The sequence below is a fragment of the Tetrao urogallus genome, assembly GCF_951394365.1.
Source record: "Tetrao urogallus genome assembly, chromosome: 4".
NCBI classification, from domain to species: domain Eukaryota; kingdom Metazoa; phylum Chordata; class Aves; order Galliformes; family Phasianidae; genus Tetrao; species Tetrao urogallus.
Window position 1 is genome coordinate 70,998,981 of NC_136817.1, and position 12,574 is coordinate 71,011,554.

Sequence of the window (12,574 nt, forward strand, 5' to 3'; positions counted from 1 at the left end):
CCCCATCCCTCCCCCAGTTGTCTGTCAGCACCAGAGCGCCGCGCTCCCACGCACGGAGGCGTCCCGGGGGACCCGACCGGCCCTTCCCCACTGCCTTCCTCGCTTGCTCCCTCCCCGTCCTCTGCAGCTGGCGGCCAAGAGCTGTGCTGAGAGGGAGCAGCTCGGGCTGTCCTTGCTTTCCTGGAAGAGCCCCGCTCCGCTCCAGCCCCAGCGCTCTGCCAGCGGCCGTGGGAGGCGAGGAGCGGGGAGCGGCGCTGCCCGGGGCGCTGCAGTGACCCCACTCCAGCGGCAGGAATGCGAGCAGCGGCCGGGCTGTGCCCGCGGAGGGGCTTTTGCCCACCCTTGGTGCTTTCAGATGAAAGCAGCACAGTTCCTTGGGGGGCTGTGGCGGAGGGCAGCTCCCAGCGCCGCTCCCGGCGTTCCCCTTCTGCCGCCCAGAGAACAGAACAGGGCTCCTTTCAGGCTGGCCCTGGCCTCGCCGCTGGAATTTGTTCCCCGGCGAAACCCAGCCGCGGGAGGGGCGGCAGCGCGCAGGGGAAATAGCTGGGACGTTTCTCACATAGCTGCTCCGGCAGAGCTGACCGCAGCGCTTTCCAGGGCCGCGGCCAGGGCCTGCCCTGCTGCGTGCCGACGGCCCGAGCTGCTCCTCCGTGCTGCTCTGCAGACGGGGCCAGAGGTGCTGGCTGAAGGATGAGGGCTGCGGGAAGTGAGGTGGCTCCCGCTTACCTGAACCTCGTGCCCCACATCCATCCAGTCTCGCTGGCTCAGAGGGGCTTTGCTCCCCCCACGCCGCTCCCTGTGGGGTTGCTCCCTTTGGAGGCAGCCCGGAGCTGCAGTCCCTGCGGGGCTGTTGGGAGTTCGCACTGCTTGGGATTCCTGCCGCGTAACATCTGTGTTGCATCTGGCGCGGGGCATCCTGTGCTGCGCTGCGTCGGGGCTGAGCCAGGGTGGCCCCATTTGCTCCCGCTGCTGTGGGCCTCCCACAGCCCCAAGAGCTGCTCTGGGGCATCTCTGGGCTCCCGCAGCCCCTTCTTCTGCCCTGCAGAGGGGCAGCTCCTCTACCCCGTGCAAAGCGGCCCCCGGGCCATGCTTCCTTGCTCTTCCTCCCACCCTGGAGAGGAGTCAGCAGGATACAGAACTGACATCTTTATCAAGAAAATAAAATTACAACTAAGACACGGGTGTGGGAACCGCTGCCGGGCAGCCAATGGCAGCACTGCTGTGCAGGGCAGCCACACTGTCTGGAGATGGGGCTGCTGGAGCGCGAGGGCGGCCGGCCCTGAGCAGGGATGGGGGTCCCTGGGTAGGGTCCTGCTGCCGGAGGCGGGCAGAGCCCCAGAGAGGGTGGAGCAAGGTGAGGGGAGCTGGGGCTGGGGAGCAGGAGAGGCACAGCTGGGGTGGTGGGGCCTCCCCGGATCGTACCCTTGTGCTGCAGCCTGACTGGGGTGCAGCGTCTGGCCAGTGGTCGAGGGCTGGAGGTGTGGTGCTCAGGGCCCCCAGCCCCGGCAGTGAGTCCTGGGCAGTCCCTCGCGCAGTGCAGGCTGTGATGGGGCTGTGTGAGCCCCCGCCAGCCCCACAGCGGCTTCCTCCTGCACGCAGGGTGAAAGAGGGAGATGGCATCTCCCTGGGCCCGGGCCTATGAGATCTGGTTGTTCAGCTGCCCCGGGTACTGCTCGAATCGCCGGCTGGCCTCTTCGCTGAGCGCATCACCTGTGTGATAGGGTGAGAGCTGTGGCTCCGGTGCTGCCTTGCCACCATCTCTGCTTGTCCCCAGCACCCCCAGCTCCTTCCTCTGCACCTGCCCACACCCCACTGCCTGCTCAACCCCACACCCTGCCCACGGCTCTAATTATTCCCAGCCCCGATGTGCCTCAGCCTGTGCCACGTCCCCAGTTGTTACCGATGTGACAGCTGTGCACCCAGATGCGGTGCCCGTCGTACTTGCAGTTGCATTTCATGGCGTTGTTGGTGAAGTCGCTCTCTGCCACCTCAAAGTTGGGGTTGATCACCACCTGTGGGGCAAGCGTGAGTGGGTCACACAGCCCTGCACATCTCCAGGCAGCGGGGCAGGCACAGTCTCCCCATGCTGCAGCTCCTGGGGCTGTGCATCCTGTGAGGACCACGGGGCGGAGGCGAGCTCCAGAGCCTGCCCAGCCCCACGGCACAGCCCACTCTGTGCACTCTCAGCACATCCTATGCATTGCCACTAAGGGTGTGAGGGGCTGGGGCACAGCTGCAGCACCTGCAGGATGTAGTTGCCTGGCTTGACGTCAGTGATGTCAATCCACTGGCAGTCGATGTCGTGCCGGTACAGGTCCCAGCAGCCCACCGTGATGCCCTGCTCCCCAAAGTTGGCACACTCGTACCGCTTGGCCACATCTGAAGGCAGGAAAAGAACACGGCTTGTCTCTACCACAGCCCCTGCATGGGGGGGACGCAGCGGGGACCCAGAGCTTCATGGTGCCCCGCAGCCTCACAGCCCCACCTTCCTCGCACTCGGTGTCCTCAAGGCAGAAGCTGGCTTTGTGGCCCTCAGCCACCTTGGTGCCATTGGGAGTCAGGATGTCGTAGTGGGTGAAGATGTCCATGCTGTGATAGTGCCTGTGAGAGAGTCCACAGCGCCTGCTGCCCCAGAGCCAGCCCTTCAGGGAGGGCGGAGGGGCGGAGGGGTGGTGGAGGAAACCCCCAGAGTCGCGTGCCCATCCCCGCTGCTCAGGAAGGTCTGCACGGCCCCTGCTCTGGACGCAGCACAGCAAGGCTGAGGCACAGCTCAGCCTCACCCAGGGCTGGGATACGGCTGCCACCAGTCAGACGGCCCAGACAGGGGAGGTTTCCCCAGGGCGCAGCCTGCAGCCCAGCCTTAGCGCCGCTCCTCCAGAGACAGCCCTGAGCCAAACTGGGGAGAACAGCATAGGGCCCTCACCCAGGCTCTGTGCCTTGCGCAGCGCCGCTGTGACCTGGCATCACCCTCACCCTGTGGCATTGCTCTCTTCCTGTAGCATTACCCTCAGTTTGTGTCACCAAGCCCGGCACAGCACCATCAGACCCAGCCCAGGCCATTCCCAACCCTCCTGCCTTCCCTGCCCCTGCCACGCACGCACCGGTGACACTCGTGCCAGACCCAGGAGTGCCGCCCAGCCTTGGGGCGAAAGTCAGCGCGGCCGTTGTTGTGGATCTGGGAGGAGAAGCGGAGCAGACGGCGGTGCCCGTAGGGCCAGTTGGCGTGGCGGGCTGAGCTGGACAGGCAGTTCTCCTCAGCGGCGCAGTACAGCATGTGCAGCGGGCGGTCCTCGATGTACGCCGTCTCCTGCACCAGCGGGGCGTGCAGCAGCAGGTCGGAGGCGGCTGGGGACAGATGGCAGCTCAGGGCTGTATGGCCGCCCCAGGCAGCGCAGTGCGGGGCCGAGCCAGCTGGGAGAATTCATGGCCATCCCATCATTGGGGCACAAATCGAGCCTACGGCCTCACCCCCTGCAGCTTACGGGCTCTCAATATCATCCCCTGGACCCACAGCCGCGGTGCCTGCAGCCACCACGGCCCGCAGCCCCATGGCTGGTTGCCCCCATTGCCCGCAGCCCCCACGGTCGCTCACTTTCAGAGCAGATGACGCCCGCGGCGAAGCGCGTTCCCGTGTTCCTGCAGTTCAGGCTGCTGCCGTGGTGCTGGCAGTGGTTCAGGGACAGCTCGTGGCCGGCGCACTTCACCCCACTCAGCACCATCTCCGTCACGTTGCTGGCATCCCAGTACCACGTTTCCTGGAGTGGGTGAGAAGGCCGGGCAGGAAGCCATTCATGCTGTAGTACCCCCGGCCTTGCACCCACACACCCACAGAGACCCCATCCCACGGCACGGATCAGCCACATCCCATCGCCCTGCGCAGCCCCGTGGCAGTCAGGGCAGCACCAGGGATGGCCACCGCCCCGCACCGCCCCGCACCTACCGTCACCGCGTGCAGGGAGTAGCCCAGGCCCAGCTGGCGACAGACCACCATCGCCTCCTTGGTGGTCCAGCCGTCGCTGCACACAGTGCCCCACTTACTGCCACGCTTCACCTCCACGCGGCCCTCGAACTCCGTCCTCCCCCCGGCCAGGCGGATCTGCGGGAAGCCCTGGGGCCGTCATCACCCCGCAGCGCCCCGCAGCGCCCCGCACCGCCGCCCCCCCCGCATCTCCGTCCCCGCAGAGCAGTGGTGCTGCTGTCTCGCCTCCCCGGCCGTGCTGGCTCTGGCACCTACTTGCAAGCCGTGGTTAGCGAATCCCAGCCCCAGCTGGCGACAGGCGACCATCGCCTCCAGCGTACCCCAGCCTTCGCCGCACACCAGGCCCCAGCGCGGCTCGTCCCCTTCTGCAGCCCCCACCGCCACCTCCACGCGCCCCTCGAAGCGGCTCCGGCCCCCGCTCAGCCGAATCTGCGGAGAGACGCAGCGGCTGCAGTGCCGTCACCGCGAGCAGCGCCCCGGTGCAGCAGCATTGCCCAAAGCGGGCAGAAAGATCCATTTCAGAATGGCATTCCCATTTCTGAAATGACGGGCGTGGGAGTGTTAGAACGGTTAAGAAGCCCAAAGTGGATGAGATGAGAGGGCGCAGCACGCTGAAAGGCGCCGATCCGTTCGCTCATTTCATCAGCAGTCCCCCAAAAAATCTCTCACAGCAATTTTTTTTGGGGGTGCTTCAGGTGCGGATGTGGCAGCGGCAGGCAGAGCTGCACAGTGTGAGGGGTGCTGCTGAGCCCCACAGCCCCCTCCCATCCTGCCTCCTCACAGGGCAGCGTGCGACCCCTGAGATCCCCACCCCCCAGGGCAGCCCTCGTCCCAGACCAGGGGGAAACGAGGGAGCCAAAAGGGTTCAGCAGGGGACATCCTACATTGGGTCCCATGTGACCCCACGCTCTCTAAGTGCCACGGACACCACTGCCATCCCTCGGTCCCCCTGCAGACTTGCAGCCCCCCCCATGGCACGTACCAGGTTCTCGTAGCCCATGTAGGGGATGTTGCAGCGCACGGCCGCGTCCTCTGTGTGCTTGCAGTCCTCCTGCGTGATGTTCTTGAAGGGGCAGCTCCAGAGGGACTTCTCAGTGCCCAGGCACTGCACCTCGTTCAGGTGGATGGGCCCCGTCCCTGCAGAGGAACAGCAAGGCTCAGTGAAGCAGCACAGGGATGCTGTAGCCCTCCCATCCCCACAGCCCAGCCCTGCCCTCCCCAGCAGCCACCAGGGGCAGACCGGCCCAGACTTTCCCTGCCCCTGCCACGCTCGCACCGGTGACACTCGAGCCAGACCCAGGAGTGCCACCCAGCCTTGGGACGAAAGCCCCAGCTCTGGAGATGCTCAGGGCAAAACCCACACCCTGCATCCAGGCGCCCACAGGGCACGTCCAGCACAGAGGGCTGAAGGCAGTGCCTGACCCCCCTGCCACAGCACGCTCACCTTGGCCCATGCGTGCCCCGGTGAGGGCCTCCTTGGCGCTGCCGAAGCCCAGCTCGCGGCACACCACGCTGGCAGACAGCAGATTCCAACGGTCATCGCAGATTGTGCCCCACTCGTTGTTCTTCAGCACCTCCACACGGCCCTCCCCAGCCTTGGCACCGCCTTTCAGCCGGATCCGTGGCTGTGGGGCAGAAGAGTCAGGGCACAGCATGGCACGGCACGGTGCAGCACAGCATGGCACACCATGGTGTAGCACAGCATGGCACAGCACGGCACAGCACGGTGCAGCACAACATGGCATGGCACAGCATGGTGTAGCACAGCATGGTACAGCACAGCACAGCACGGCACAGCACAGTGCAGCACAGCATGGCATGGCACAGCATGGCACAGTGGAGCACATGGTGCAGCACAGCATGGCACTGCATGGTTAGCACAACACAGAAGTGGCTGCCACGACTCCGTGACGTTCAGGGGAAGGACACCATCCCCACCTCCTGCCCTATGGGTTCCCTGCACCCTTGCTCAGCCAACTGAAGGCACAGAGGGACAAAGCCCTGCGCAGGGCAGCAGCTGTGGTCCACCGCAGGACCCACCCGAGGCTCACCTGGCTTTGCTGCTGCTGGCGCTGCTTCTTCTTCTGGGCACTGCCAGTGGCAAAGAGGGGCCCGGGCAGGCAGCTGACAACAGCGGGCATGCCAGTGCTGCAGGCTGCAGAGGAGTTGCCCCGGTAGAACTGGAACGTGCACATGGAGATGTGCACCTCTGTCCCTGTACAGGACACCGAGTGCAGGCGGTAGTTGAGCTGCTGCCGCTCTGCAAACAGCCTGCAAGGAGAGAGCAGAGCCTGAGGCGCAGCCAGCAGAGCAGAGGTGTCACCTGCCTGCAGCTGTACTGTCCCTGGGTGCCCACCCCTGCCTGCTCCATGCTCACGTCCCAGCAGCGCAGGGGCACACAGCCTCAGCAGTGCTGAGCTGGGATCCTGGCACTCAGGCTCTCCGCTGGAGCCATTTACCTCTTCCTGGACCCTAAGTCCTCCCTGCGCTTTTGTTTAGGCTGAGATTTGGAGGCCAGCCTGGAAAACAGAAAACAACCGTGAAGGTGGCCCAGATCAAGCAGGCCGCTCGGGAGCCTCACGCGTTCCCTTTCACGTCATGTGTGGATACAAAGCATCATCTGCTGCCAGCAATGTGACACAGCTGTCCTCCACAGCAGCGATGCAGTTTCCGGCCCACATCTCACCAGGAAACTGTGACACATGCAGCAACATCCTGTGCTGCTTTGGCAACAGCAAAAGATCAAACAGCAGCGCAACAATTTGATCTGTTGGGTGCAAGTGAGATGTGCCCCTGTCCTCATCTGGACTGCAGGCAATGTCACTGTGTGCTCCAAGGGGAGCAGCACACCCAGCGAGCTCGGCAGGAAAGAAGTGTGATGGGAGCACAGACCCTGCACAGACGCTTTGTTTTTGTCCTGCTTGGTGGGAGGGAGATGCTGAGCAGAGCTGCAGCTCCAGGGAGCAGGAGAGCAGAGCCCCAGAACGGGGCAGGGGATGGGCAGCACCCAGAGACCAGGGGCCAGGCACAGCCAGCCCCACGGCAGCTCTGTGTCAGCCTGCATGGCCCCAGGGCACTGCGCAGGCAGCCAGGAACCTGAGGCACAAGAACAGCCAGAGGACATCAGCTCCCATCAGCACTTATGGGACCACAGCTGGATCCTGTGCCCCCACACAGAAGGACATCTGCAGAGGGCGCAGGGACAGACGGGGCTGGGAGAGGTGGGTGCAGTACTGCTGTGAGGAGGAATAACCAGAGGACAGTTTGGTGCTCGGGCAGTGCTGAACCTGCACTGACACGGGGCTGCCAGGGAGCTCTGCAGAGCTGACAGAGGTGCACAAGAGGAAGTGGGCATAATTTGCAAGAAAAGGGTCGTACTGGATGCAAGGTGAACATTTTCCCAGTGAGGGTCATTCAGCACTGCAGCAGAGGACTGTGAGATCTCTGTCCTCAGAGGTTTTCAGAAGCCAAATGTATAAAGACCTGAGTGCTGTGGGAGAGGATGGACCAGAACCCTGAGCCCCCTTCCAGCTGGGATTACCCTGTGACCCCGCAGCCTGAGATCAGCCCAAAGCTGCTCCTGTGCCAGGGACGGTGCACTCCACCCACACGGGAAATGCCCACACAACAGGCACCAACCACCCAGACAAAGGAAAAAGAGCAAATTGAAGCAAAGGACATTGATGAGAGCTTGAGGAGATGCCGCAGTCTGACCCCCCTGGATTTCCATCAACAGAGCAGGCAGAGCTGCAGGAGCTGCACTGGTGACACAGAGCTGGACAGCATCACAGCAAAGGGCCCAGGATTGGGGCAGAGTGCCTTTGACACCACGGGAAGTGGTGAGACCAGGGTGAAGCTGTTTGCTGGGGGCAGAGCAGCTGCTCCACGTGCTGCTGGGATTAAGCAGGAGGTGCCACACGTTGCCTAGGCTGTGGCTGCAGCCTGCATCTCTGCCTCCACCACCAAATCTGGCAGCAGCAGTGCAGGGTCAGAGGGAAAGAGCAGCTAGGCCTTCCCTGGGGTCATGCAGGATGGCAGCAAAACGATGGTGAAAGAGATCCCAGGTGGATGCAGATCTTGGGACAAGGGCTGCCACACTGTGCCAGCACTACCAGCATTGCTGAGCAAGCTCCTCATCCATGCGAGCTCAGGCAAATGGGAGGTACACGGCCTTTCCAGCTTCCCCACTGCAGAGATAGCTCCTTCCCAAGGCCTCCTTGTTCCCATAGGGCACAGCACAGGGTGCTCCAGGCCTCTCTACGCCTTCCACTCAGACCCTGCATCTCCAGCACCTGCCCAGTGCATGGGATGAGGCTGCTCTGCCTGGGGAATGACCGGCCTGGGAAAAGAGCATCTCTTCAGGGGGACAAGGGACCACGTGTACCAGACAGGTCCCACCAGGATGGACTCATCCCGCTCAGCACAGCCCAGGCCCTCAATCTGTTCCAAGCAGATCCACATTTGTAAGATCCACTCAGACAGCAGAGAACGGTGGGGCAGGACAGCCCAGCTCTGCCCAGGGCACAGCAAGGCTCAATCCCAGCCCCTTACCTCCTGCCTGGCCTCGTGCTCCGGCCCTTCGTCCTGACTGCACGCTTCAGCCGCCTGCAGGGCAACACCGTGGCTGCACCGTCAGCAATGCACACAGCACTGACCCACGCTTTGGGCAGCACAGCCACAGCCACACACTGCACAGCACACCCACAGCTGTGCCCAGGGCAGAACACCCACAGCTGTGCCCAGGGCAGCCCACTCATGGCCAAACCCCAGGACAATGCGCAGTGGTGCTGCGGCAGCGACCCTGCCCAGCTCAGCACAAACCACCCCTCAGCACAGGGTTCCCCACACTTCCCACCAGAGGGAAACATGGGAATGCATGACTGCCAGAGACCAAACCCAGCCATCTTGGGCAGAGATGTACAGGGAAGACCAACAGCCGTAACTCCCAGCTGTGCCATGGCCCCCAGCTGGGTTAGCAGTGCCCACGTGCCCTGTGGGACCTGGGCAGGCCGGGGGGATGCTGAACAGCACAGCCTGCTGTGCCCCAGGAGTGCTCCTGCATCCCCAGTCCCACAGGCTCCCAGCCAGCCCCACTTACTTGTAGAAGTTCCTGTTCACCTTCTTCTCGGTGGGGAAGCCCATCATGCCGCAGATGACGCGGCTGTTCTTGCTGTCCCAGCCCTCATCACAGATCTGTGCCCAGCCATCCTTGTAGCGCACCTCCACGATGCCTTCTGTCACTGGCAGCCGCCGCTGGGCCCCCGACACCACGGCACGCAGACGGACCTCCTCCACGTGGCTCTGCTCCGTCTGCAAAGCATGTCAGCCCCAGCAGCTGGCACCCGGCGCCCAGCACTCTGCCAGCGCCTCCCCAGGGTGTCCCACAGAAGAGGTCCTCCATCCCTGGGGAGGAGCGAGGACAGGCAGGTCCCACAGCCCTGCAGGAAACCTCCAGTGGCACTGAGAAGCCGAATGCCCAACTCCATCCCACGCAACCCTGGTTACAGGGTGCATCTCTGGGAGCGCAGCAGGACACGGCTGCCATCCCTTCGCTGCAGGGCAGGCCGTCTGCAGCCCCCTCACCTCGATGACATTGGAGTCTTTGAAGCCTGGGATGCGCTCATCCTTGCAGATGACGCCCGCATCCTCCTCGTGGCTGCAGTCGCTGTTCCCCCAGCCGCGGTGTTTGCAGTCCCTGATGCTCTTCTCGTTCCCCGCACAGTTCACATTGTCCAACCAGATCCGCCCTGCCGCACACCGGGAATGGGGTGAGGGGGGGCAGAGCCCATGCAGCAGCCCCCAGAGCAGAGGAGGTGCCGCCACACACAGCAGTGTGGGGACATGGACTGGGGCAGCACAAAACTGGGGCCAGGCACACAAAAAAAGAAGGCTGGAAGGTGGAGGGAGTTTCCAGCAGACACAGAACATGAGCAGCAGGGGGACTGTATGGCACCTGGCACCTCGTCTGCGCTCAGCATGCTGCACCACTCAACGCACCCTCACAAGCACAGCCCTGCAGCCACCCGCAGCACCCAGAGAGTTGCACAGCCCCACAGTGCAGCGTGCACAGCCTCCCTGAGCATGGGATGGACACACATATGAATGCACACGTAGAGGTTCCCGTTCTGCTCTGCACATACACACGCATGCAGGCACACACACATGCACATTCATGCTGCATGCATCGTGCAGACAGAGCCCCGCTCGGCTCCAGCGCTGCACACGCAGACCCACGGCCTGGTGACCCCCATCTTACCAACTCCTTTGCCATACTTGGCGCTGTGGGCCCAGCCGGTGGCCCCCACGAAGCCCAGCTGCCGGCACAGCACCTGCGCGTTGGCCAGCGTGAAGTCATCGTCGCAGATGGTGCCCCACTCCTCATTGTAGAACACCTCAATCCGGCCCTCGTTGTGCTTGCGGGGATACCCAGCCAGACGGAACTTCAGCGGCGGCACGGAGCTGTGCGTGGGGCTGGGGGGGGTGGGCTGCGCGCCGCTGCCCCACATGCACAGCCCACCCAGCAGCACCAGCAGCTCCTGCCAGGCCCTCGCGCCGCAGCGTCCCATGGCCCTGCGGGGAAACGGCATCAGGGTGTGCGGGAGAGCCGCGCCGCGCTGAAACAGCCGCTCGGCACGCGGCTCTGCTCACTGCCAGCACACCTGCGCGGCCCCAGCCAGGGCCAGCCCTGCCGTCGCCCGCCCGCTGCCCCAGAGCTGCTGCTGAGCAGCGCCGCCCGGTGCCCCCCGCGCCTCATCCCCTGAACGCGGCCGCTGCTACCGAAACCGCGCTGTCGGACCGCACCGAGGGACGGCGATGGCAGCAGCGCCCAACAGCCCGCGTCACCCAAAGGAGAGGCAGCGGGAAAAGGATGAGGAGCTGGAACAGGAGCGGGGCAGCCCAGGGGGCTCGGGGCACCGACAGCCCTGCAGCCCGGACGGAGCTGCCGGTGGCGAAGGGCTGCCAAGCCGCGCTCCCACCCGCTGTCAGCAGCGCAGCAACCGGAGCGCGCTGCATTTCACCTGGGAGGCGTTTTCTTCAGCCTTTCAGTAACGGCTGGGCTCCTCAGATACCCGCGGGAGATGGCGGCATTTCTGCATCGGCCCCGGCGACAAACAGCGCTGCCGGCATTTCTCTGTGCACCACCGGAGCGCGCCCCGTCCGCCCGCCCGGCTCCGGGATCAACTCAGCCCCGCGCAGCGCCGCACGGGCGGCCCCAGCCCCGCTCCGGCCCCGGGCGCTCCGCAGCTCAGCCGTCGCGGCGGGCCGACGCCAACCCCTGCAGGGCGCTCACATCAGCTCCGGCCCCGCCGTCCTCTGTCACGGCCCGGGCCGTGGGGGACGCACTGCGCTGACGGGGACGGCGCCGGGGGGGCAGAACCCCGTGAGCCCCGGGCTTGGCGGTGCTGCCCGCTCTGGTACTGCGAGAACAAAGCGCGGCCCAGCGGGAAGCGACTTTGCGGAGAGGCAGCAGGGAAATGCTTTGCTGAACCTTTTAATCGGCCTTAAGGCAGGAGGGCAGAGCCGAGGGCCGGGCCGGCCCGCTCGGGGAAGGCGCCGGGGTTTGCCGGGGGCGGGCGGGGAGGGGACGCGTTTCTTATTTTGCCCAGGGGTCAAGGGGACGCCCCGACCCTCCCGAGTAAAGCAATGTAAATCTGCAGAACTGCACCGCATGCATGCACGTGCCGACCAAAAAGTGCCCATTTCAGCACGCCCGGTCGAGGCGGCGCACGCTGAATGCACGGAGACCAAAACCTCACCTGCGTATGCAATGAACGAGAGGCGAGCTCTGCTGCGGCTGACTGCAGGCTGCTTTGCAACGGGGCCAACACGACACCGAAGGGCAGCAGTATAGTTAACGCCAATCTCTACAATTCTTCAGAAATGGCCCATGTCACAAAGCTGCTGCGACCCTTTATGAGATCACAGGTCTGGTTAATTGCAGTAACTGTGTTGATATAACAGGCAGAGACTGGAAGGCATTTGATTCATCCTGCATGACCTTTTAATGAATAATTAGCACTCAACAAAATCAGTGCACTTTCCTCTAAATGGATTAAAACCGGTCACCTGCTGGAACTAAAATGTGGCTACAGCTGGGAAGCCACCCGTCAGTGGGGGACTGGAGGGGATCACATGCTTTTGCAAAACAAAACTTCATCTGGAAGAGGAAAGATGTTCTCTCTCAGTTCGCAAGGATGGAAATGGTGAGAGCACACAGAGCCACAATGGACCAATGTGGGCTGATGCAGCCACATCACTGCCCTCAGCCAGAAGGGACACTGAACAGCCTTCAGTCAGGAACAAAGCATGCAGGCAGAGACCAGAACACAACGCCGGGGAAAACACCCAGTGTTTGTGCGGCCACAGGAACCACTCCATGCCCACAGTCACAGTCACTATGGGCACAGGGCTTGGTACACTGCTATGGACTGGAAAGAACCACCAGCACATGCAGGGCTGCCAGCCCATGGCCAACAGCCCCAGCCCACACCCTGACACCACCGGTGAAGGAGGGAGCCGTGCAGCAGCGCCAGCCCACAGCAAACACCCCCAGCCACTCCCTGACACCCAGCTGGTGCTGCCCTGGGACACAAC

At 63.8% G+C, this 12,574-nt stretch overlaps 1 protein-coding gene across 3 annotated transcripts; it reads right to left on the bottom strand.

Annotated features, from left to right (window-relative positions):
• Positions 1–1,636: 1,636 nt before the first annotated feature.
• LOXL3 (lysyl oxidase like 3) lies at positions 1,637–10,545 on the bottom strand (the record flags this gene model as incomplete). Of its 3 annotated transcripts, XM_079535034.1 has the most annotated exons (15): positions 1,637–1,710; positions 1,901–2,012; positions 2,243–2,379; positions 2,486–2,601; positions 3,102–3,345; positions 3,593–3,755; positions 4,235–4,408; positions 4,962–5,116; positions 5,424–5,604; positions 6,031–6,250; positions 6,439–6,498; positions 8,531–8,584; positions 9,078–9,289; positions 9,563–9,726; positions 10,236–10,545. In XM_079535034.1, 15 exons carry the CDS (start codon positions 10,543–10,545, stop codon positions 1,637–1,639), a joined length of 2,376 nt encoding a protein of 791 aa, XP_079391160.1. The 3 variants fall into 3 exon arrangements, with proteins under 3 accessions (XP_079391160.1, XP_079391161.1, XP_079391162.1); XM_079535035.1 differs by lacking the exon at positions 8,531–8,584; XM_079535036.1 differs by lacking the exons at positions 6,439–6,498; positions 8,531–8,584.
• Positions 10,546–12,574: the final 2,029 nt, after the last annotated feature.